Source organism: Macaca fascicularis, chromosome 5 (genome assembly GCF_037993035.2).
Source record: "Macaca fascicularis isolate 582-1 chromosome 5, T2T-MFA8v1.1".
In the NCBI taxonomy this organism is placed as follows: domain Eukaryota; kingdom Metazoa; phylum Chordata; class Mammalia; order Primates; family Cercopithecidae; genus Macaca; species Macaca fascicularis.
This window is the reverse complement of record NC_088379.1, coordinates 173,058,753-173,085,946: the sequence shown is the minus strand read 5'-3', so window position 1 is coordinate 173,085,946 and position 27,194 is coordinate 173,058,753. Positions and strand designations below refer to the sequence as shown.

The 27,194-nt window shown below is 35.7% G+C and overlaps 1 protein-coding gene across 1 annotated transcript in view; it reads left to right on the top strand.

Moving 5' to 3' along the window:
* Nucleotides 1–27,194, top strand: part of DDX60 (DExD/H-box helicase 60) — a 105,086-nt gene that overhangs the window by 76,901 nt on the left and 991 nt on the right. Inside the window, exons 31-37 of the mRNA XM_005556257.4 lie at nucleotides 6,468–6,572; nucleotides 6,841–6,982; nucleotides 7,895–8,016; nucleotides 18,578–18,725; nucleotides 20,145–20,287; nucleotides 22,678–22,829; nucleotides 23,831–23,893. Coding sequence (XP_005556314.3) covers nucleotides 6,468–6,572; nucleotides 6,841–6,982; nucleotides 7,895–8,016; nucleotides 18,578–18,725; nucleotides 20,145–20,287; nucleotides 22,678–22,829; nucleotides 23,831–23,893 — 875 coding nt within the window. The remainder of the gene's footprint in view (nucleotides 1–6,467; nucleotides 6,573–6,840; nucleotides 6,983–7,894; nucleotides 8,017–18,577; nucleotides 18,726–20,144; nucleotides 20,288–22,677; nucleotides 22,830–23,830; nucleotides 23,894–27,194) is intronic.

Genomic DNA, 27,194 nt, shown 5'->3' with positions numbered 1-27,194 from the left:
GTGCCATGGTGGTTTGCTGCACCTATCAACCCATCACCAAAGTGTTAAGCCTAGCATGCATTAGCTGTTTTTCCTGATGCTCTCCCTCTCCCTGTCCCAACAGGCTCTGGTATGTGTTGTTCCCCTCCCTGGGTCCATGTGTTCTCATAGTTCACCTCCCACTTACAAGTGAGAACATGTGGTGTTTGGTTTTCTGTTTCTGCATTTGTTTTCTGAGGATGATGGCTTCCAGCTACATCCATGTCCCAACAAAGTACATGATCTCATTCCTTTTTATGGCTGTATAGTAGTCTGTGGTGTATATGTACCAGTTTCTTTATCCAGTCTATTGTTGATGGGCATTTGGGGTGATTCCATGTCTTTGCTATTGTGAATAGTGTTCCAGTGAACATATGTGTGCATGTATCTTTATAATGGAATGATTTATATTCCTTTGGGCATATACCCAGTAATGGAATTGCTGGGTCAAATGGTATTTCTACCTCTAGTTCTTTGAGGAATCTCCACACTGTCTTCCACAGTGCAATTGAACTGATTTACACTCCCAGCAACGGTGTAAAAGCATTCCCATTTCTCTGCAACCTCACCAGCATCTATTGTTTCTTGACTTTTTAATAATTGCCATTCTGATTAGTGCGAGATGGTATCTCATTGTGGTTTTGATTTGCGTTTCTCCAATGAGTGGTGATGTTGAGTTTTTTTTTCATATGTTGGCTGCATGTATGTCTTTTTTTGAGAAGTGTCCATTCATGTCCTTTGCCCACTATCTAATGGGGTTGTTTGCTTTTTTCTTATAAATTTGTTTTAGTTCCTTGTAGACTCTGGATATTAGACCTTTGTTGAATGGATAATTTTCTCCCATTCTGTAGGCTGTTTTCTCTGATGATTGTTTCTTTTGCTGTGCAGAAGCTCTTTAGTGTAATTAGATCCCGTTTATCAATTTTTGCTTTTGTTGGAATTGCTTTGGGCATTTTCATCATTATATTATTCCATGTTCATGCTGCTGATAAAGACATACCCAAGACTGGGCAATTTACAAAAGAAAGAGATTTAATGGAGTTACAGTTCCACATGGTTGGGGAGGCCTCACAATCATTTCAGAAGTCAAGGAGGAGCAAGTCATGTTTTATAATGGATGGCAGCAGGCAAAGAGAGAGAGAGCTTGTGCAAGGGAACTCCTCTTTTTAAAAGCATCAGATCTCATGATAGTTATTCACTATCACGAGAACAGCATGGGAAAGACCCACCCCCATGTTTTAATTACCTCCCACCAGTTTCCTGTCATGACACATGGGAATTGTGGGAGTTACAATGTAAGATGGGATTTGGGTGAGGACACAGCCAAATCCACCCCTGGTCTCTCCCAAATCTCATATCCTCACATTTCAAAACCAATCATGCCTTTCCAACAGCCTCCCAGAGTCTTAACTCATTTCAGCATTAACTAAAAACTCCACAGTCCAAAGTCTCATCTGAGACAAGGCAAGTGCCTTTTACCTATGAGCCAGTAAAATCAAAAGCAAGTTAGTTACTTCCTAGATACAGCAAGGGTACAGGCACTGGGTACATACAGCCATTCCAAATGGGAGAAATTGACCAAATCAAAGGCACCACAGGCCCCAAGCAAGTCCAAAATCCAATGGGAAAGTCAAATCTTAAAGCTCGAAAATGATATCCTTTGACTCCGTGTCTCACATCCAGGTCACACTGATGCAAGAGGTGGGCTCCCATGGCCTTGGACAGCTTCACTCCTATGGCTTTGCATGGTATAGTGCCCCTCCTGGCTGCCTTCATGGACTGGCATTGAATGTGGCTTTTCTCGGCTCATGGCACAAGCTGTCAGTGGATCTGTCATTCTGGGGTCTGGAGGGTGGGGGTCACAGCTCCAATAGGTGGTGCCCCAGTAGGGACTCTGTGGGTTCTCTAACCGCATATTTTCCCTTTGCACTGCCCCAGCAGAGGTTCTCCACGAGGGCCCCATCCCTGCAGCAAACTTCTGCCTGGACATCCAGGCATTTCCATACATCCTCTGAAGTCAAGGCAGAGATTCCCATACCTCAGTTCTTGACTTCTGTGCACTCTCATGCTCAACACCATATGTAAGCTGCCAAGGCTTGGGGCTTCCGCTCTCTGAAGCAATACCCTGAGCTATACCTTAGCCCCTTTTAGTCATAGCTGGAGCAGCTGGGATGCAAGGCACCAGGTTCCTAGACTGTACACAGCAGAGGAACCCTGGGCCTGGCCCAGGAAACCATTTTTTCCCCTAAATCTCTGGGCCTGTGATGAAAGGGACTGCCACAAAGGTCTCTGACATGCCCTGGAGACATCCCATTATCTTGGTGATTAATGTTTGGCTACCCATTACCTGTGCAAATTTCTGCAGCTGGCTTGAATTTCTCCTCAGAAAATGGGATTTTCATTTCTATTGCATTGTCAGGGTGCAAATTTTCTGAACTTTTATGTTCTGCTTCCCTTATAAAACCAAATGCCTTTAACAGCACCCATGTCACCTCTTGAATGCCTTGATGCTTAGAAATTTCTTCTGCAAGATACCCTAAATCATCTCTCTCAAGTTCAAAGTTCCATAAATCTCTCAGGCAGAGGCAAAATGCTGCCTGTCTTTTTTCTAAAACATAACAAAAGTCACCTTTGCTCCAGTTCCCAGCAAGTTCCTCATCTCCATCTGAGACCACCTCAGCCTGGATTTCATTGTCCATATGATTATCAGCATTTTGTTCAAAGCCATTCAAGAAGTTTGTAGGGAGTTCCAAACGTTCCCACACTTTTTGTCTTCTTTTAAGCCCTCCAAATTGTTTCAATTTCTGCCTGTTACCCAGTTCCAAAGTCACTTTCACATTTTCAGGTATCTTTTCAGTAGCGCCCCACTCTATTGGTACCAATTTACTATGTTAGTCTGTTTTCATGCTGCTGATAAAGACATACTCAAGAGTGGGAAATTTGCAAAAAAAAAAAAAAAAAAAAAAGTTTTAATGGACTTACAGTTCCGCATGGCTGAGGAGGTCGCATAAAAATGTCAGAATGCAAGGAGGAGCAAGTCACGTCTTACAATGGATGGCAGCAGGCAAAGGGAGAGCAAGTTTTTGCAGGGGAATTCCTCTTTTTAAAACCATCAGATTTCATGAGACTTATTCACTGTTATGAGAACTGCATGGGCAAGATTTGCCCCCATGATTCAATTACCTCCCACTGAGTTCCTTCCATGACATGTGGGAATTGTGGGAGTTATAATTCAAGATGAGATTTGGGTGGGTACACAGCCAAACCACATCAATCATGAAATATTTGCCCATGCCTGTGTCCTGAATAGTATTAGTTAGGTTGTCTTCTAGAATTTTTATAGTTTTGGGGTTTAATCCATCTTTAAGTCTTTAATCCATCTTGAGTTAATTTTTGTATTAAGTGTAAGTACAGGGTCCAGTTCAATTTTCTGCGTATGGCTAGCCAGGTCTTCCATCATCGTTTATTAAATAGGAAACCTTTCCGCATTGCTTGTTTTTGCCAAAGATCAGATAGTTGTAGATGTGTGGTCTTGTTTCTGAGTTCTCTATTCTGTTCCAATGGTCTATGTGTCTGTTTTGGTACCAGTACCATGCTGTTTTGGTTACTGTAGCCTTGTATTAAAGATAGAAGTTGGGTAGCATGATTCCTCCAGCTTTGTTCTTTTTGCTTAGGATTGTCTTGGCTGTATGGGCTCTTTTTTGGTTCCACTATGAATTTTAAAATAGTTTTCTTTCTAATTCTGTGTAGAATGTCACTGGTAGTTTAATGGGAATAGCACGGAATCTGTAAATTACTCTGGGCAGTATGGCCATTTTCACAATATTGATTCTTTCTATCCATGAGCATGAAATATTTTTTCATTTGTTTGTGTCCTCTCTGATATCCTTGAGAAGTGGATTGTAGTTCTTGAAAAGGTCCTTCACTTCCCTTGTTAGCTGTATTCCTAGGTATTATATTCTCTTTGTAGCAATTGTGAAGGGGAGTTCATTTGTGATTTGGCTCTCTGCTTGTTTGTTGTTGATTTATAGTAAAATGCTTGTGATTTTTGCACATTGATTTTGTATGCTGAGATTTTGCTGAAGTTGCTTATCAGCTTAAGAAGCTTTTGGGTTGAGATGATGGGGTTTTCTAGATATAGGATCATGTCATCTGCAAACAAAGACAATTTGAGTTCCTGTCTTCCTCTTTGAATATCGTTTATTTCTTTCTCTTGCCTGATTGCCCTGGCCAGAACTTTCAATACTATGTTCAATAAGAGTGGTGAGAGAGGGCATACAAATAATTTTTCAAGACAACTTTTTTTTTTTTTGCTGCATATAGAAAACAATTTTCATATGTCAGATCTTTTCTTTAGAGGAAAAGATGTCCTTGTCACAGTCTATGAGGTCCTATAGTATATGATCTCTTACCAGCTTGCAGAGGTCACTTCTTCTTCTCTCCCACATGGCCAGCTACCCACCTCATGAGCACCTCAGACACATTCCGGTCTGAGGACCATGGCTCTTACTGTTTCTTCTCCTTCTAAGATCTTCCCTGAGACATATACATGGCCTCACTCTCTTACTACATTAAATTCTTTACTGTAACATTACATAGTGAAGCCTACCCTCACCATGCCTTCTAAACTGTAAATGTTTCCCCTGTCTGCTGCATTGGCAGTGTTCCTTATTCAGTTAAATAGACTTCTCATCAGTTCCTATATAGTATCAAATTATCTATGTATCTATCTACATTGATCTATCTTTATGTTTATCATCTATATTTCTATCCATCTACCTACCTCTACCTACCTATCTCTATCTATCTATCTATCTATCTATCTATCTATCTATCTATCTATCTATCTATCTATCTATCTATCTATCTATCATCCATCTTCTATCTGCTATCTAACTTTCTATCTATCATGTATCATTCTATCACTTATCTTTCTATCCATCTATCTACATCTATCAATCATCTATCTACCTATCATCTGTCTTTCTATCTTCCTATCTCTATCATGTTTTTATATATTTTATCTATATTTCCCACTAGAATATAAGCACTCCAAGGACAATAATGTTTGTTTGTCTGATTTTCTAATGTGGACATTCAATAAATATTTATAGCATGACCATAATTTTAAGAAGATGATAAATTTTTCTTAAGAAGAATTGGTCTATTGTGGGTTTTTCTATTTTATCACTTTGGATACATCTATCCAAATCTGATGGTTTGCCAAGCAATAGGATGTATGAAATTTCTTCTGGATTCACTCTATCCACCTACATACTAATCAAATACTCTTTCAAATATGAGCTGGATGAATAGTTTTTGGCCCAAATATCAGTGTTTAGCAGATCTTCATCTATGTAGTTTTCTGAATTGAAAGGTCATGTTCTACTTCTGCTAGTCTTATTACACATTGATTATCTGGACGACATTAGTCACAATAAACTATAGTATGCAATGCCATCAGGATTCTTATCATCTTAGTATGACTTTAATATGAGGTCTGTACTTCTGTGGTTATAGTGAACCACCATGAAACCCTGATCCCTTACTATGCTGTTTTCTGACTCTTTCCATCTCTGACTAAAAGTGGCATATGAGAGAGAAGAGGTTGCAAATATGCCATATATGGTGCCCTCAGAAAGTATCATCCCACAGTAAGGAGATGGAAAGTGCACTCCCTTCTTCCACCCTTCCACTCTTTCTCCCTTTCTCTCTTCTTCCTTTTCTCTCTCTTCCCTTCCTCTTCCCTTCTCTCCTTCTTTCCCTCTCTGCCTGCCTGCCTTCCTGCCTGCCTGCCTTCCTTCCCTTCCTTCCTTCCTTCCTTCCTTCCTTCCTTCCTTCCTTCCCTCCTTCCTTTTTTCCTTTTTTCCTTTTTTCCTTCCCTCCCTCCTCCTAGACCATTAGCCTTATAGTAAGTAGAGATTCTTTCTAGGTTCTATAAACCCTCAGGCCTAAAGACAGCTAAGTTTCCATTTTGGCGATACTGGGATTTCTTTTTTTTTGGAATTTCATGGACATTTTAGTGGGAAGTTGAAAGATATATGTACTTTAATGCAGTTTTATGCTGGAGAGCAAGCAATATTTTTATAACATTGGTTGAAATCAACCTAGTTACATGATTTTTTGTAATAATACTGCAGAACATGGGATAATATATCTTTTTACTTCTAGAACAATTTAAAAGCTATCAGCTCCTGAACTGAAATGGCTTTCATAATCAGACTCTTTGGCAATATGTTTCATTTCTGACAATTCAGTTTATGTGCTCTATTTTGTTAAAAAAAGAAGTTGCCATGTAACAGTATAAAATAGTATGAAATCAAATTTTATCTGATGCATTTCTAATGTCTGTGTGGTATAATAGATATTGATCTATCATTTATTATCATTTTCAAATGTATTTTGTAACACTTAACATTGTGTGTCTAAAAGTACTTTTTTCTTTAAAGGTGCTATCAGTGCTAAAGCATTCATTGCTGTCCTTCAAGCAACCCAGAGTCATGGACATGTTAAAACTTTACTTCTTGTTTTCTTTGCAGTTCTTGGTGAAAGAGGTATGCATTACTGCACTTTTTTTGGGGCAGGGGGAATAGCATTACTACTATCTAGATTTCTTACCATGCTGAACTAATTGTAGCTTTTAGAAGGTTCTATCCAATGATTGACATTACTTATAAATGGTATAATTATAAAAGTTGGGCCCAGTAATAGTTATAAATATTTCTTATATTGGCATTAAATACTATTTTAAACTGATACTTAATAAGTTACTTATTATGTGGTAACTTGAGTCAAACTAATAAATTGTTTTTTGTTCTTTAGGGATATTTAGATCAAGAAGGTAATCCAATGGGGTTTGCTGGACTTGTATCACATTTGCATTACCATGAACCTTCTAATCTTGTTTTTGTCAGTTTTCTTGTAAATGGCCTTTTCCATGATCTCTGTCAGCCAACCAGTAAAGGTAAGCTTGAGATTTTATATATATATGTAGAGAGAGAGAGTCCAAAAATAGCAACAGATTTGTAGACAACCAACACTTCAGGAATATTTTTAGTAAAGAAAATACAATTGACATGTATATAATTTATAGCTCTTCAGTTGATAAAGTAAATACCTACTAATATATATTAAATGATAGTCAGCCATATTTTATGGCATGTATTTACAATGTCAACACCTCGAAAGTATTAACTTCAGTGATTCCTTGCCGCCAGGATTAATAACATATTAAATAATATACAATTTTTAGAAAATATTTTCTTCTAATTAAATATAATATATATTCATCATAGGAAAAGGATATAGGAAAGCATTAAGTTAAAAAGAAAAAATTACTCATAGTTACACTATCCACAGATAATCACTATTAATATTTGTGAATATTTTCTTCCAATCATATTTTCTTTGAATATTATTGTATAGTATACCTAAATAGCTGACATTATATTAATAGTGTAATTTAGAATCATATTTTCCCCTAAAAATACCACAATTTTATCCATATTGAGTAAATTTTTAAATACATTTTATTTAATACATTTTTTATTAAAATCCTTTGATTTTTACATTTAAACACTAAATCTGTATGGTGTTCTTAAAATCATGAAGATAGACTAAAGTGAGGAAATCTAGGTAAGGAAATAAGGCAATTTGTGTGGGATGATTAGGATCTAAATTAGGGTATAGGTAGCAAGGATGAAAAAGAAGGCACAGATAAAAACCGTTAGCAGATGTATGGTAATTCTTCAATTGCTATATTTGTCATAGATTTTTAGTTTCCATGAAATTAAATGTAATATGACATTCCATTTAAACATGAAAAAATAGGATTATACCCTTTCGTATTTACAAGAAGACACTTTGTTTTGTATAGGCTCAAAACATTTTTCTCAAGACGTTATGGAAAAGCTAATGTTAGTATTGGCACATCTCTTTGGAAGAAGATATTTTCCACCAAAGTTCCAAGATACACACTTCGAGTTTTATCAATCAAAGGTAAACTGTGTGATTCTGATAAAATTTAATAATGTAAAATCACTAAATAGATCTTACCTAAAATGACTTAGTGGCTGTAGAATTTTAATTCAAAGGATAATTCATTTGTTTTATAGAATAATTTGTTCTTTTTGTAATCAATGTGATATTTAATCTGTAATTGATGTCTCCCTCTGTAAATCTACCAGAAAGTTAAAGTCTTTGTGAAGAAAACAGGATCAACATTTTATTCATGTTTTTCATTTGATTGGATCAAATTATAACATCAGGTGACTAAAGAAAGATATGCGAATTATACATTTAAGTAAAACAACTAGCTATATCACCGAATATACTGTTCTTTTAGGATGCTTTTACCTTAAGGTAGAACTATGGAAGGGACATACATGTTGTGAATTATAATGTCTTCCCTGAGAAAATATTAGAATAGTCATCTAAGAAATCGTTACTTGACTCACAGAGATCAAAAACAGAGAAACACTTTTTCAATTTTATTTGTAACATGCAACATTTTCTTTGGTTATGATTCTCTAGCATCAAGTCAACATCAAATACTATTACTATTATACTTCCCTAGAATAAAATGGGATATGCTGGTTTATACTAGATAACCTTAGTGAAAAGTTGCTATGGAACAAACAAAAAGAATTAGTATATATTTTCTAATCGCACAATGCTGGATTAAAAATCTGTGCTCTCACAGAATGCCCTCTAGAGCAGTGAACACAATTTTAGTCATTGACCTATCATCTTTACACTTTTCACCACCTGTACATTTTTGAAACAATTATTTAATTGTTCTCTTTAAATAAATTTATATTTAATGTAGAAAATTCACTATCTCTATTTTGAAAAAAAAGATCATGATAAAAATAAACTTTACTGCATAACATTCAGATCTGCGTGAAATGTTAGGGTGCTACACCAAAAAGCTTTAAAAAATAGGCCAAACATGGTGACTCAAGCCTGTAATCCCAGCACTTTGGGAGGCAGAGGTGGGAGGGTTGCGTGAGCCCAGGAGTTTGAGACCAGCCTGGGAAACAGAGGGAGACCCCATCTCCAAAAAAAAACCAAAAATTAGATAATAATTTCTAAAGTCCCAGACATTAAATAAAAACTCAGTAGAGAAAAGGATCTGGGTCTGCCTTCATGGGTAGGCTTGTATCGCCCTCAAGACATTTTTGAAGCCATCTAGGACTGGAAAATTAAACAGCAGGTTAGGAAGTGCTACAGGAAAAAAGGTGGATCTTTAGTAGTCTTTTAGATTTGAGAAGACTAAGACCAACTATCCTTATTCTCAAAATCTTAAGAAATCCATGACCTAGAAAGAGAGACAAAGCATAAATGAGGCTTACTAAAACTGTAAAACAATACCCACTGCAGTCTGTACTGTCTGTACTTGAATTGAGGTGATCATACTTTCACTCTCTTGGCCAAACTTGTAAATGGGGGCATTCACCCTGGTGAAAGATAACATCTAAAGCCTGTAAAGTCCTTTGAAAACAATTTCTGGTGCTAAACCAAAACCAAAACAAAACCTAAAAAGGTCAGTAAGCATGAACATATGACCAATAAACAGGAATAAAAGAGGTCGATAATTGTAGATCCATAAATGATCCAGACAATAGCATTAACATATAAGGATTTTAAGTGTGATTAATATGTTCAAGAAAATAGGAGGAGAGACACGATTAATGAAAGGATGGATTTTTTACTAGATAATTACAATGTATAAAATGAAATGGACATTTTAGAACTGAAAATACGGTATCTGACTATCAGAATGTGCATTTCAGAAGTCATGATCAGTAAGTTGACAGCATGATAGAAAGCATCCAAATAGCACAGAGGTAAAAATTTTAACAAATCAGACAGCATAAGAAACATGAATCACATGGAAAAAGTTTAATGCGTGTATAATGGGAGTCCCAGAAAAAAAAAGATGGAGAAAAATGGCCGAAGAGTATTCAAAAAGAAAATAGCTGGGAATTTTCCAAAGCTGATTAAAGATAGCACACCATAGTTTTAAAACCCTAGTCAACTTCAGGGAGTATAAATGTAGAAAAGCTGCTGAGAAGCACAAAGAGAAAATTATAAATCTCCTAGGACAGAAATGAAGTGACGTGACACATTTCCTTCTAAGAAGCAATAATGAGAATGATAAATCTCTTTTTAATCAAAATAATAGAAGCTAGTGGACAATGGAACAATATTTTGTTGTTGATTCAGATATTTTACATGCAAATACATACATTCATCAGATATACACATATATAAACTCTTGGTGTTACATAACTAGAATTATATTAGACATGCTATTGCATTTTTATTCTTAGATCAAAAATACTTTTCCAGATGATCACATATGAATTTTTTGGTATTTTTTAAAATTTCAGTAGGTTTTGGAGAAACAGGTGGTGTTTGGTTACATGTATAAGTTCTTTAGTAGTGATTTCTGAGATTTTGGTGCACCCAAGCAGGGTACACTGCACCCAATGTGTAGTCTTTTATTCCTCACCCCTCACACCTTTTCCTATGAGTCTCCAAAGTCCGTTGTACCATTTTTATGACTTTGTGTCCTCATAGCTTAGCTTTCACTTATGAGTGAGAAAATATGAGATTTGGTTTTCAATTCCTGAGTTATTTCACTTAGAATTATGGTCTCCAACTCCATCCAGGTTTCTGTGAATGCTATTATTTCATTTCTATTTATGGCTGAGTAGTATACCATGATATACATATGTACCACATTTTCTTTATACACTCATCGATTGATGGGCATTTAGGCTGGTTCCATATTTTCGCAATTGCAAATTGTGCTGCTGTAAACATGCATGTGCAAGTATCTTTTTTGTATAAAGACTTATTTTCCTCTGGGTAGGTACCCAGTAGTGGGATTGCTGGATCAAATGGTAGATATACTTTTAGTTTGTTAAGGAATCTCCATACTGTTTTCCCTGGTGGTTGTACTAGTTTACATTTCCACCAGCAGTGTTAAAAGTGTTCCCTTTTCACTATATCCACGCTAACATCTATTATTTTTGATTTTTTGATTATGGCCATCCTTACAGGAGTAAGGTGGCATCGCATTGTGGTTTTTTGCATTTCCCTGGTAATTAGTAATGTTGACCACTTTTTTATGTTTGTTGGCCATTTGTATATTTTCTTTTGAGAATTGTCTATTCATGTCCTTAGCTCGCTTTTTGAAGGGATTGTTTGTTTTTTTTTGTTGCTGATTTGTTTGAGTTCCCTGTAGATTCTGAATATTTAGTCCTTTGTTGGATGCATCGTTTGTGAAGATTTTCTCCCACTCTGTGGGCTGTTTATTCTGCTGCTGATTTCTTTTGCTGTGCAGAAGCTTTTTAGTTTAATTAAGTGCCATCTATTTATCTTTGTTTTTCTTGCATTTTCTTTTGGGTTTTTGGTCGTGAAACCTTTGTCTAAGCCAATGTCTAGAAGGGTTTTTCCAATGTTGTCTTCCAGAATTTTATGCTTTCAGGTCTTAGATTTAAGTCTTTGATCCATCTTGAATTGGTTTTTGTATAAGGTGAGAGATAAGGATTCAGTTTCATTCTGCTACATGTGGCTTGCCAATTATTCCAGCACCGTTTGTTGAATAGGGTGTCCTTTCCCCATTTTATGTTTTCATTTGCTTTGTCGAAGATCAGTTGGCTGTAAGTATTTGCCTTTATTTCTGTTCTTTATTCTGTTCCATTGGTGTATGTGTCTGTTTTTATGCCAGGACCTTGTGGTTTTGATGACTATAACCGTATAGTCTAGTTTGAAGTCAGGTAATATGATGCCTCCAGAATTGTTCTTTTTGCTTAGTTTTGCTTTGGCTGTGTGAGCTTTTCGTGGGTTCCATGTGAATTTTAGGATTGTTTTTTCTAGTTTGTGAAGAATGATGGTGCCGTTTTTATGGGAATTGTATTGAATTTGTAGATTGCTTTTGGCAGTATCGTCATTTTCACAGTATTGATTCTACCCATGCATGAGCATAATATGTGTTTCAATTTGCTTATGATATCTATTATTTCTTTCAGCAGTGTGTTGTAGTTTTCCTTGTAGAGGTCTTTCACCTCCTGGTTAAGTGTATTTCTAAGTATTTTATTTTATTTTTTGCAGCTGTTGTAAAAGGGGCTGAGTTCTTGATTTGATTCTCAGCTTGGTTGCTATTGGTGTATGGCAGAGCTACTGATTTGTGTACATTAATTTTGTATCCTGAAACTTTACTGAATTCGTTTATCAGTTCTATGAACTTTTTAAATGAGTCTGTAGACTTTTGTAGGTATTCAGTCATATCATTGGGAAACAGTGACAGTTTGACTTCCTCTTTACTGATTTGGATGTCCTTTATTTATTTCTTTTGTCAGATTGCTCTGGTTAGGACTTCTAGTACTATGTTGAATAAGAGTGGTGAAAATGGGCATCCTTTTCTTATTCCAGTTCTCAGGGGGGAATGCTTTCAATTTTCCTTGTAAAGTATAATGTTGACTGTGGGATTGTCATAGATGGCTTTTATTACCTTAAGGTATGATCCTTCTATGCCAATTTTGCTGAGGGTTTTAATCATAAAGGATGCTGGATTTTGTCAAATGCTTTTTCTGCATCTATTTAGATGATCATGTGATTTTTGTTTTTAAATCTGTTATGTGGTATATTATATTTATTGACTTGCATATGATAAACCATCACTGCATCCCTGATATGAAACCCACTTGATCATGGTAGATTATCTTTCTGATATGCCATTGGATTCTGTTAGCTAGTATTTTGTTGAGGGTTTTTGCATCTATGTTCATCAGAGATATTGGTCTGTAGTTTTCTTTTTTGTGGTTGTTGTTATGTCGTTTCCTGGTTTTGATAGTAAGGTGATATTGGCTTCATAGAATGATTTAAGGAGGATTCCATCTTTCTCTATCTTTTGAAATAGTGTCAGTAGACTTGGTACCAAATCTTCTTTGAATGCCTGATAGAATTCAGTTGTGAATCCATGTGGTCTTGGACTTTTTTTGTTGACATTAAAAAAAAAATACCATTTCAATCTCACTGCTTGTTATTGGTCCGTTCAGAGTTTCTATTTCTTTTTGGTTTAATCTAGGAGATTTGTATATTTCCAGGAATTTATCCATCTCCTCTAAGTTTTCCAGTTTGTGTGTAAAGGTGTTCATAGCAGCCTCAAATAATTTTTTTTTTTTTTGTATTTCTGTGGTATTAGTTGTAATATCTTCTGTTTCATTTCTTTGGATGAAACTTATTTGGATCTCTCTTCTTTTCTTGGTTAATCTCACTGATGGTCTATTTATCAATGTTGTTTATTTTTTCAAAGAACCAACTTTTAGTTTCATTTATCTTTTGTATTGTTTGTTGTTTGTTTGTCTCAATTTCATTGAGTTCTGCTCTGATCTTTGCCATTTTTTTTCTTCTGCTGGGTTTGGGTTTGGTTTGTTCTTGTTTCTCTAGTTCGTTGAGTTGTGACCTTAGATTGTCCATTTTTGCTCTTTCAGACTTTTTGATGTAGGCATTTAATGCTATGAAGTTTCCTCGTAGCACCACTTTTGCCATGTCCCAGATGTTTTAATCAGTTGTGTCACTAATATTGTTAAGTTCGAAGACTTTTTAAATTTCTATCTTGATTTCATTGTTGACCCAATAATCATTCAAGAGCAGGTTATTTAATTTCCATGTATTTCCATGGTTTTGAGGATTTCTTTTGGAGTAGATTTCCAATTTTATTCCACTGTGATCTGAGAAAGTACTTGATATAATTTTGTAAACTTACTGAGGCTTGTTTTGTTGCCTATCGTATTGTCTTTCTTGAAAAATGTTCCATATACTGATGAATAGAATGTATATTCTTCAGTTGTTGGGTAGAATGTTCTGTAAATATCTGTTAAGTCCATTTGTCCTAGGGTATAGTTTAAGTCCATTATTTGTTGACTTTCTGTCTTTATGACCTGTCTACTGCTGTCATGGGGTATTGAAGTCCCCCACTATTATTGTGTTGCTATCTTTCTCATTTCTTAAGTATATTAGTAATTTTTTAATAAATTTGAGAGCTCCAGTATTAGGTGTATATATATTTAGGATTGTGAAATTGTCTTGTTGGAGTAGTCCTTTTATCATTATATAGTGTCCCTCTGTCTTTTTAAACTATTTTTGCTTTAAATTTGTTTTATCTGATATAAAAATAGCTATTCCTGCTTGCTTTTGGTGTCCATTTCCATGGAATATGTTTCTCCACCCCTTTACCTTAAATTTATGTGAGTCCTTATGTGTTTGGTGAGTCTCTTGAAGACAGCAGATACTTGGTTGGTGAATTCTTATCCATTCTGCTATTCCAAATCTTTTAAGTGGAGCATTTAGATCATTTACATTCAATTTTAGTTTTGAGATGTGAGGTACTGTTCTATTTATTGTGCTAGTTGTTGCCCGAATACCTTGTTTTTTCTTTTTCCATTGCACTATTATTTTATAGGTCTTGTGAGATTTATGCTTTAAGGATATTCTATTTTGGTGTCTTTCAGGGATTTGTTTCAAGATTTAGAGCTCTTTTCAGCAGTTCTTGTAGTGCTGTCCCCTACCCCTAAACAGCACTGAATTTATTTCCAGGCAATCTGTGAGCAGGGCTGAAAACTTGCCCCAGGCTACAAGCCTCCCCTCTGAGAAAGCAAGCAGAGCACTTGGGTTTCACACCTCCCCACTTGCTGCAGCCTCTGTGCTTGTATCTGCACTTCCTGTTTACCCCCCAGCCCCAGGTTCTGTCCAGGAAAATTTGTATTCCATTGAAATTGTTACAAAGTTAAGCTGGAAGTTTCCTTCTCCATGTGGTCTTTCCCCAATTCCACTCAAAGTCCTCCCCAAGGACCTCTGTGAGACAAAGTCAGAAATGACTTTTCTGGAGACCAAAAGTGCACCTAGTGCTCATCCCACTGCTTCCTCTACTCCTATATTTCACTTGGCTCTCTAAATTTATCTCAATTCCAGATCCTTCTCCCATGATCTGGACCTTCAGTTTCCCCAGTGATGATGCATGTTAAGGGGTGGATGTTCCCCCTTTCACACTTTGGACATTCACAGTTTTTCAGCTTGCCTGAAGTGGCAAGCTACTTCTTTCAAGCGGTCTGTGGATTCTCTTGGCTTTCCTGGTGTGTTCCTGTGGCAGTTCTTGGAGCAAAAGTTCATGGTGTGAGTCTCCACATGCTGCTCTGTCTGTCTGAGAGGGAGCTGCAAGTTAGTTCTGCCTCTTGTCTGCCATTTTTTTTTCTCTCCAGACAATGGAACAATATTTTGTGTGTGCTTCAAAAAATAACTCCTATCCCTGAATTCTACACTTACAGGAAATATTCGTCAAAATAAAGATAAAATTAGGGTGTTTTCAGACATGAAATCTGAGGTTATTCACTGCTATCAGGTCTGCAGTTAAAGAAATACATACTTTAGGTAAATAGAAAAAATAAAAAATTTGGAAACATGAAACTGCAGGAAGGAATGAATCACAATAGAAAAGGTTATGTGTGATTACATATAAGGGAATACACATTGTGTCAAAAAATAATTGTAACATATAATAAAATTTGAAATAATATGTAGAACTGAAATTTATGAAAATTATAATATAAGAGTTCAGAAGGTTAATACACTTAAATGTTTTACAATTTTGGAAGTATTAAGAAACATAAAATTATAGCTATATCTTATCATTTCTGGGGTAACAGCTAAAAGACTAGTAAAATAGTGTGCACATACATGTTAACAAAAGGAAAAACTGGTAAAAACAAGAAGGGAAGAGAAAAAATATATAACGAGTAGTTCAAATTCAGACAGAAAACAAATGGCAAGGTAGAAAATAGCTATATCAATAGTTATATTAAATGTAAAAATACTAAATACACTAAGTAAAATACAAAGATTTTCAGGCTACATCTTAAAATACGGAGAACTATAGTCATCTGTCACATAATGACGTTTTGATCCATGACAGAGTGCATACGTGGTGGTCGCATAAATATAATATTGTGTTTTTACTGTACCTTTCCTTCATTCACATATATTTGGATATACAAAATACTTACCATTGTGTTACAGTTGCCTATAGTGTTCAATTCAGTAACATGCTGTACAGGTTTGTAGCCTAGGACCAATAAGCTATACCATAAAGCCTAGGTAATGTGATCTAGATTTGTTTAAGTACACTTTGTGATGTTTGCACAATGACAATATCACCTAATGCCACATTTCTTAGAATATATCGCTGCCATTAAGTGACATCAGACTATATATGCTGTTTATACAAATCACACTTTAGGTATAAAAACTGAGAAAGCTTGAAAGTAAGGTGATTAAAAATACATGTTAGGTAAACACTAACCAGAAGAATCAGAAATATCTCAATTGTGTGAAAAGTTAAAAAATTAATTTATAAATACACACCAAGGATAAAAAAAAAAGACATATAATGGAAATTTAAAAATATTTTACATTAATTAAAAATAAAGAAAACATAACAATGCTTATAAGCTGGAATTTATTCAGTGCTTAGAGGGGAATTTGCAGCCTTAAAATCATAAATTAGAAAAAAATACAGGTTGAAAAATCAATGATTTAAACTTTAGCTTAAGAAAATAACAAAATGAACAAGAAAATCTAACCTATAGTAAGTAGAAGGAAAGAAATAATAAAACAAGAACAGATATGAAGTAAATTAACAACAATTGTATGAACAGGACATCAACAAAGCCTCTAAGTTGGTTCTTTGTAAAGGATAGTAAAATTTATTGTCTAGCAAACTCATTAAGGGAGTAAAAGCACAAATATCAGAAAAGAAAATGGGACAGTACTACAGGCTCTATTTTAGATGTTGAAAAGAGCAAAGGAAGATTTTATGAATGACTTTATAGCAATATATTTGACTATTTAGGTAAAATGGGCAAATTCCTAGGAAATACAACTTTCCAAAACTGAGTAAGGAAGATATAACTAATCTGGTACTGATACCTAGTAAAGAAATTTAATCTATTGTTTTAAAAAAACATTCCCACCAACAAAGCCCAAGGCTCAGATGGCTTCACTGGTGAATTCTTCCAAACTTTGTAAGGATAACATCATTATATATGTATATTAAAACACAAGTTTGTATACTTTAAATATGCATGATTTTTATTGTAAAAAGAGTAACACCAACGTCTTACAAATTTTATTTTAGTCTGTTTGGACTGCTGTAATGTAGCAATGATTGGTTGGTTAATAAACAAAAGAAATTTACTTGTCACCCTTTTGGAGACTGAGAAGAGATCAGTCTTTCTGGCTATGTTTTTGGTACCCATTAAACATTCGCTTCTCCGTCCCCCAGCTACCCTTCCCAGCCTCTGATAACCATCCTTCTACTCTGTCTGCGTAAGTTCAATTGTTTTAACTTTTAGTTCCTACAAAGTAGTGAGAATATGTGAAGTGTGTCTTTTTGTGCCTGGCTGATTTCACTTAACATAATGACCTCCAATTTTTTTCATGTTGTTGAAAATGACAGGATCTCATTCTTGTTTATGGCTGAATAACTAAAAGAATATAATGGTATTGTTTTTAACACAAAGGATAAATGCTTGAGGTGATGGATACCCCATTTACCCTGATGTGATTATTATGCATTACATGCCTGCATCAAAATATCTCATGTAATCCATGCATATACACACCTACTATGTACCCACAAAAATAAAAAATTAATAATTAAAAGGAAGTTCTAAATCAAGGTGTCTGGTGGGGGCTGCCCACCATCATAATGATGGTTGTCTTTATGCTGTGTTCTCACATGGTGGAAGGGGCAAGGGGGGCTCTCTGGGGTCTTTTTTTATGGGCACTAATTCCAGTTATGAAGACTCCACCCTCATGACCTAATCATCTCCAAAGGCCCTGCATCCTAATCCCATCACATTAAGTGTTCAAATTGTAACATATAAAGTTTGAGAAAATATAAAACATTCAGTCCACTACACTCTTCTGGATAATACAAAAAGAGGGAATATTTACTCTTTCTAAGGGCAAAAGTTAACTTTAATACCAAAACCTAACTAGGACATAATAAAAAGGAAAATTACAGATACTTCGCTTTCATGGATATAAGTGAAAAAATAATTAACTAAATATTAGCAAAATGAATCCAGTGAGGTTTAAAAAACCCTCAAAACAAAATGAGATTTACTCTAGACATGCAAATGTACTTTGTCTCATTGCTTGCTATTCAAATGTGGCACTAGAGTCTTTGAAATTTTCAAAAGTCTAATGTTATTTGAGGGCATGCTTCTATTTAAAAGTGGTTTTGATTCAGTATGTCAAAATACATTTTTAAGGGTAATGAGTAAGGTATTTGTTTTCATAATTGCAAATAGAAACAAAAGATGAAGTTACCTGAACTTCACCAGTGAAAAAATAAAACTGACATTATTGCATAAATATTAGTAGATAACTATAGAATTATATTGCAATGTTCTTTACCTTTCTTCTTCCAACGATTCAGTTTTGAAGGAAGGTAAATAGATCTCTCTGAAAATTATTCGGCTTCTAGGTGTTCCTTGATGAGCTCCCTGAGGATTTCAGTGATGCTTTAGATGAGTATAACATGAAAATTATGGAGGACTTTACCGCTTTCCTACGAATTGTTTCCAAACTGGCTGATATGAATCAGGAATATCAACTCCCATTGTCAAAAATCAGTAAGTATGTTTTACCTCCACTGTGGAACAATTTGAAGAATAAATAATCTTGCCTAAGAATAGTTTATTCTGGAAGAAGAGTAGAACCCCAGAAAGGTTATTCTGCCCTCAAGTGAGGAGATTCCTTTTCCTTTCTAAAGAAAAAAATTGTGCTTATTAGACATTAAAAGGGCGAAAGAGACTGAAACTAAGTAGGGCCATTTATAACCATCTTGTTAAATGCTGCTTCAGGGTCAAGCCTGGAAAACAGTAAGGGCATCTATGAGATGAAGAGAAACTAGGGACTAATTCTGTCACTGTCTTGAGAGGAAATATGCTTAGTGTTCATAAATGCAGATTCTAAGCATATTTCCTGGGTCCAAACTCTGGCTCTGCTACTTATTAGCTGTGATTTCTTGAGCGAGAGACTCCATACTCATGCCTTAGTTTTCTGAATAGATATATGAGAAAGGGAATAGCATTATCTACCTAGTTTTGATGAGTTTTAAATGATTAAATTAACATATATGAAGATCTTAAAATAATGTTTTGTACATGATTAACACTTTTAGCATTTGCTCTTTTTTTCATGAGCTAATAGATGGAAGCCTTCTAAGGGAAAATAGACACAAAAAGGTGACCGTCACAGGTGGGGTGAGATTGGAGTCTGTGAATATTATGCCTCAATTACGAATTAGACCAGTTTGAATGTCTGATCTGGGTTTTATAAGAATATCAATGGAAAATATATTTATTCTCATGCACTACTTCCAGACTTACTAATTGTGGTGCATGGTTTCAGGAAAGATTCTGAAGGCAAGTCTGAGTTCAGTAAGAAAAAGTAAAAAGGTTTGGGAGGCTGAGGTAGGAGGATCACGAGGTCAGGAGATCGAGACCATCCTAACACCATGAAACCCCATCTCTACTAAAAATGCAAAAAAATTAGCCGGGTGAGGTGGCGGGTGCCTGTAGTCCCAGCTACTCGGGAGGCTGAGGCAAGAGAATGGCCTGAACCCGGGAGGTGGAGCTTGCAGTGAGCCGAGATCGCAACACTGCACTCCAGCCTGGGTGACAGAGTGAGACTCCATCAAAAAAATAAATAAATAAAAAATAAAAGAAAGAAAAAGTACAAAGGTAATAACAATAATTGTCCGATAAGAGTATACAATTTAAATTTAGTCTTTCATTTCTTATTAAGGCAACTAAAATATAATACACATTTTTATAATAGTGATACTAACATTAGTAGCCAACTTTCACTGGATGTATTCTGTGCCAAGCTGTGCTGCTCACCTTATGTGATCTAACTTACAAAACATTTCAGTCTTCATTACATGAAGCTGAATGGCTCCCCTTGTAACATGGTCTAGAGACAGTATCTGAGGTTTGACAACTTGCCTGAGTTCAAAACACTAATCTATCCTTAAGTATTATTGTCAGAATTCACAGGTAAAGAATGTGAAGACTCTCAACTCGTATCTCATTTGATGAGCTGCAAGGAAGGAAGAGTAGCAATTTCACCATTTGTTTGTCTGTCTGGGAACTTTGATGATGATTTGCTTCGACTAGAAACTCCAAACCATGTAAGTGAAGAGTGAGGTGTATTAATAAAAGGTGTTTAAGAAAGAATGGATTTATATTGCTAGGCAGCTTAGAAAGAACTTCAAATTTCCCAGATTAAAAAGGAAAAAAAAAATCTGGATGAGATATATTCAGGAATTGGTGCTCTTGAAGTCAATATGATTTCAGTTTCTCAGAGTTGGCCTGAGGACCCTGCTCAGAGAGTTTCTAAACACCACTACTTTTCTTCCATCTTTGAAGACTCTACTGATACTGACGCAGGTTTTCTGTGGAAGAACCACGTAAAACTATCTTCAGGCTTTCTCAGTACTGCTGTAAGTGCTGTAAATACTACTTGTAGTCTGCATCATTGATGCCTAAAATGGAATGCAAAGAACTAGACACATTTGGAAGATCCTGGCTAATTCATATGAATGTTGACACTTGGTGAAATTTAATTATTTTAATACAAACTTTGAGAAAACATATTTTATTACATTTGATATTATGGATTGACATTGGTGTCTCAACTCCAATAGGTACATGTATTGGATTTTATTCCAAAATCATAGTCATGTATCACTTAAAATAATTTTGAAGACTATATACATCTTGTGCATTTTAAATTAACACATACATTTTTATCCTAAATTTAAATACTTTCTGAAGATAGAGTTTTTAGTTTCAAATAAATGTTGCTGTGTTAAAACCAACGCATCATTCTTTTAATTGTATCAAATGGAATACCAACCAGAAAGTGTTTTCATGCCCATGGTCAGTAAGTGAAGAACAAGTCAGGAAATCTTTTTATAAGGATTTATAAATTTGCAGTTCTTTTTCTCTTGAACTCACATTTTCTTTCCATATTCCCTCACATTTACCTTACCCAACTCACTTCATACAAATGTACTTTACTAGAGTAAGTTATAACCTCTTAAACTTGTTTTGCTTTTATTGTTTATTTTAATTAACAAAATTAATTTTACATTTTAATATAATGCTAAGTATACATGCAAATATATCTTTTATAGCATATAGATAAGTTCTAAAGCATTATTTTATAGCATATAGATAAGTTCTAAAGCATGGACACCATGTACTAAGGATCGGTGTACTCCTCCCATGTTTCATTTTCTTGTCTCCCCTCTTCTCCCAGGCCATCAACCCTTCTAAACTTGGTGTTTTTCACTTTCCTTTTTAAAAACTACATATTATGAAATCCTTTTTTATATTTATTTGCTTTTGAATTTTGTGAAAAGTGAAGGAACAGTTACTGCAGTCACCTGAAAGTCGCTTTTATTTACATTCAGTGCTATGCCTTAAGGTTCATCCCTGTTGTAACATCAAACTGTCTTTTATTTTTACTATTTGATAATATTTTATAGCATGAATATCAAACAGCCCGTTAATCTGTTCTCCTGTTTTGAATAGTTGTGTTTGTTTCTCATCTTTGCTATTACACACAGTGTTGCTATGGATGTCTCATGTGTATGTGCAATAGTTTCTCTTAGGTATTGATTTTCTGGGTTAAAATAATTTTCTGAGTCATATAGGAACAAGACTATTCAAATATTAAACTTCTCAAGCTACTACCAACTCATTTAAAAAATAGCTGTGCCAAACAAGTCTTAGCAGGGGTGAAGGCAGTTGATATCTGTCACTTGAATGGTTACCTGCAAATTATTAAGTTTTAATAATAGAGTCTTGTTTAGATACTGTTGCACTTTATAATTTGCATCACTGATCTGCATAAGTACATGGAGTCAACACTTATTATTCATAGATATTATGTATGAATTATGTATGAATTGTAACTTCCAAAAAAAAAAAGTAGCTGTGCCAATTTACACTCATACTAATGGTATACTAGAGTTCTATTGATTCTGTATAGTAGTTTTCAAAAAATGAGCAGACATGGGAAAACTATTCGCCTTCTTCTTTTTACTTTCCTTCTTTTTGTTCTCCTTCTTTTTGTTCTTCTTCTTCCTCCTTCTTTTTATTCAGGTAATTGGGTTCCAAAGATTGTTTGAGTTGTTCAGTTGAATTCTCTTCTTGTGATGTATAATCCTCTACTCATTGATACCCTGTTTACAAGTAAATTCCTTTCACCAGTAAGGGGAATGAAATGGTGTTAGGTTTTCTTTCCTAGTGTTTCTATATTCCAGTGGATGGATGGTTGAAAGTGTCATCGGTATTTTGTGGATACAGTAATCCTCATGGGATGGAGCTGAGCCACTCTCCAGGCTTGCTTAGGATGGTGCTACCACAGTGTGTGGGTAACATCCTCTTCCTTCACAGCGAAGAATGGGCTTTAAAAATGGCGACTAAAGGATGTAACTCAAAGCACCACATAAGAAATTATCAACTTTCTTTATACATAAATAATACATTAAGAAAAATCGTATTTTCTCAGGTTACTCTAGGCACAATCGGTGTAAATCGCTCTCAGGCTCCAGTGCTGTTGTCACAGAAATTTGATAACCGAGGAAGGAAAATGCCGCTTAATGCCTATGCACTGGATTTCTACAAACATGGTTCCTTGCTAGGATTAGTCCAGGATAATAGGTATGTCCTCTCTGTCTATGTTTCTCTGTACCCCCATCTCTGTCTCTAATGAATTAATTTAATGAATTTTAAGGAAGAATCCTCACTACGGTTTCAAGTATAGGTTAAATCATACTAAGCATACTAGATTTTATTTTTAGAGACTAATGGCAGGAAAGAATAACAAATTTGGTATTATTTTTGTTTGTGGTTTTCCAGCAAAATCTTGGCACTTAGGCCAGTTCACATGACATAATGTTGTACTCTAACAATATAAATATTTGCATATGCTCATAGATATATTTTTATTTATTACTCTCCTGTTTATTCATTATTAGATATTTTAAAACTGAAAAATAATGGCATGCTCTCCAATATTTGAGAAGAGGAGATATAGGACTGAGTGCATGACAATTGTTTTAGCTCTGTGGCAGGAAAAACATTTTCAAAAATAGTAACCAGGGGTAAACACTCTTGGATTTACCTAGGATGAAGAAATTGACTTGGGCCTGAGCACATAGATGTAGGGAGGGGCATTCGGTCATACCAAAGCAGGAAACCAATTTTGTGTTTTACATAAAATGTTGGAGCAATCCTTATAGAATGAAGGTATTAAAATATCTGACACTCTTCAAAGATGTTGAGCACTGTTTTGAAAAAAAGTGACTCATTGTGAATAAAGCAGCTGTGACATTAGTAACTGATACATCTGTTTCTTCCCTTTTGAGTCTCTAGTTCCAATTTACCCTCCTGAGCTTTATTTTCCTATTTTGGTTATCTCCTGAGATGGCCAGCCTCCTATTTTTATTGCTTATCTATGATTGTGAAATTTCAACTCTTGAATTCATAATCACCATTGCCACAGATTAAATCAATATCTAGGGTCTGTGGCAGAAATAATTCTTGGAAAGAGATCTTGACAGACAAAAGTACCTGTTACTGATAAATTCAGCATTTAAATACAAGATAGGATGTTCTTTAATGTTTTGTGTTATTAATTTTCAAAATGTTGTTTTGTTTAGGATGAATGAAGGAGATGCTTATTATTTGTTGAAGGATTTTGCACTCACCATTAAATCTATCAGGTGTGTTATATATTTAAATATTGATTTTAGATTTTTTAATTATTTATAATTTGAAAAATGTTGAGCTCTTACTATAAGCCAGGTACATGAAGGTGCCATTAAACTTCTTCTGTGCTATGCATTTCAACTCCCCAAAGGCTCTGCAGAATGTCTCCTTATCTCTGTCAAATGCCATATACATATACAGGGTATTCCTGTTGTGTTATTTCTATAACAGAATTAATTCCAATGTCTAGTTGAGATGAAGTTTCATCCAGACTAGAGTCTCAGCCCCAGGCATCATGCACTGACAGGCAGCAATATTTGAAAGCTTCATTGACTCCTAGATCCTTGTATTCTCAATTGCCACAAGCAATGTGTATCAAGGACATGATATTTCAGAGGGCTCCTTAGGGTTCTATCTGGTTTCTGGTTTATATTCACTTACATACTTTGAATTTCATGTTTTCTCCGATGTTTTCTGCAGGCTCCATCTGATTCTGACTTTTCATATTGGCCTCCTATTTTCATCTTTAACAAAACCTAGTGGGGTCCCAAGCAACACCAAACTTTATGTGGGTACCCCATTTTTAGGTTTCATTGACCATCTAATGTTGCTTAGTTGAATGTCCATCTTTCTTTTTCTTTTCTTTTTTTTGAGACGGAGTTTCACTCTTGTTGCCCAGGCTGGAGTGCCATGGCATGGTCTCGGCTCACCGCAACCTCTGCCTCCTGGGTTCAAGCGATTCTTCTGCCTTAATCTCCCAAGTGGCTGGGATTACAGGCATGTGTCACCACACCTGGATAATATTGTATTTTTAGTAGAGATGGGGTTTCTCCATGTTGGTCAGGGTGGTCTGGAACTCCTGACCTCAGGTGATCTGCCACCTTGCCCTCCCAAAGTGCTGGGAATACAGGCATGAGCCACCACGCCCAGCCTAACTATCCATCTTTCTAAAGTCTTCAATCTACATGCAACTCAATACTTTATGGGTGTGGCTTTGTCCTATCACTTTTTATATGTTTAATTTGCCATAAATCTCTCCATTATTAGGTTCTTGCTAATCAAGTCTCTTTTTATATCTTGGATCTGAGCAGAATCAGGCCTGCTTGGACTTTTTATACAGACAGTAAAACTTTTGGGAGCAGAAGGAAACTGCTTTGTCCACTTGGAATATCTCTAATAGGGTATTCCTTGAGTGGCTCATAGTTACTCAAGTTATAATCTCCAGAGCAGCCCTAGAAACTCCACAGACTTGGAAGCTGTCTCAAAAGCCCGAGCAAGGAAATCACTCATTCGTGCATTCATCTAAGAAGTATTAAAGCATTATTGGTATGAGACACTTCCTAAGCATTTGGGCTATAAAGGATCATAATTTTTTTTTTTTTTTTTTGGAGACAGAGTCTCACTCTGTCACCCAGGCTGGAGTGGAGTGGTGCGATCTTAGCTCACTGCAACCTCACCTCCCAGGTTCAAGCAATTCTCCTGCCTCAGCCTCCTAAGTAGCTGGGACTACAAGTATACACCACCATGCCTGGCTAATTTTTTTTTTTTTTTAGTACAAATGGGGTTTCACCATGCTGCCTAGGCTGGTCTCAAAATTCCTGAGCTCAGGCAATCCACCCATCTTGGCCTTCCAAAGTGCAAGGATTACAGGCAAGAACCACTGCACCTGGCCAAAGGATCATTAAATTGATATATATGCTTTAAAAAAATTCTTACATGTGTAGTGAAAGAGGTTGACTTATAGACCTTACAAACATGGTCAGAGCTATGATGGCAGATAAGGGAATGAATAACTCTACTTGCATTCAAAGAAAGAGTCTCAAATGAAGTAATTTTTTGACTAAGCCTTAAATTATGAGGAAGAAGAAATAATATTTTCAAAGTACAGACATGAGAAAGGGCCTGAAGGGTCAGGGATAGACTCCAAGCTCACTACGCCGACATGGAGAATATGGGCATTTGACAGAGATGGGGGAAGATGCTGGGTTGTTGTAAGAGACTTTACATGGAATTTGGATCTACATCAGGAAAGGTCTTTATATTAACATTAAGAAGTTTGGGCTTCGTCTTTTGAGCAATGTGTAGACAGTGCATAAGCATGAAAGGGGCATGAGCATGCAGATTATATATATGGCAGAAATGTGTAGGTGCAAAGGCTATAACAGTCATTCAGGTGGAAATGAGTGAAGGTCTGAATTAAGCGAATTGAAATATGATGCAGAAGAGTGATTAGAAAAATATTTATGAGGTAAAATTCAAGAAATTAGTAAAAAATTTTTATGCAGTTGGTAAAGATGACCAAAGTTCCTATTTTTGTTAAGGATGCATAGGAAACAAGGATAAGCATGACACATGGGGATGAGAATGAAAAATAGTGAGCTAGAATTTATACACATCACATTATATCTGGGAGATATCAGTCAGGAGGAAATGATAGTAGTCAAATGATAAGTCTGTAACTCAGAAGGAAATCTGGTGTTGTAGAGACAGAACGGATCAATTTTTGTAGTAGGTCAGTGATAACGCTAGAAAATAACTGGAACTCTAGTGGAAACAGGAAGGTGCAAATAATAAAAGGCTGATAAGATGTCAGATCATGATAGTTTTCAGCCCTTGATCAGCCCAGCTATACTGTTCATTCTTGGATTTCTTCTCTCCTTTTTTGTTATCTGTACATTAGTTTCTTAATGCTGCTGCAACAAATCACCACGAATCTAGTGGCTTAAACTGACAGAAGTCCAAAATGTATCTTCTTGGGCTCAATCCAGTTGTCAGTAGGGCTGCATTTCTTTGTAAAGGCTCTTAAGGGACAATCTACTTTTATTGCCTTTTCCAACTTTTAGAGGCTGCCAGCATTCCTTGGCTTGTGGCTCCCTTTCATCTCCAAAGCCAGCAATGGTTCGTAGACTCTCACACTGCATCATTCTGACTCTCTCCTGCCTCACTCTTCCACTTACAGGGACCTTTGAGATTACACTGAACCAGCCCAGATAATCCAGGATTATTTTCCTATCTCAAGGTCAGCTGATTAGCAACTTTACTTCTCTCTGCAGCCATAATTCGTTCCCCTTTGCCATCTAACCTGACCTATTCATTGGTTTCTGGGGAATATATAATATGGACATCTTTGGAGGGCCATTATCTTTTTTACACATCTAGGTAAAGAAAGGAATATTTTCCTCTTCGTAGATGTAGCTGCCTGTGGGTTTCAGTATACACTGGACACACTAGCATAAACAAAACCAAATGACTTCACAAGAGATACATGGAGGAAAGAAAAGGAATTTGCGTTGCACTGTTGAAGGGAGAAGGGAT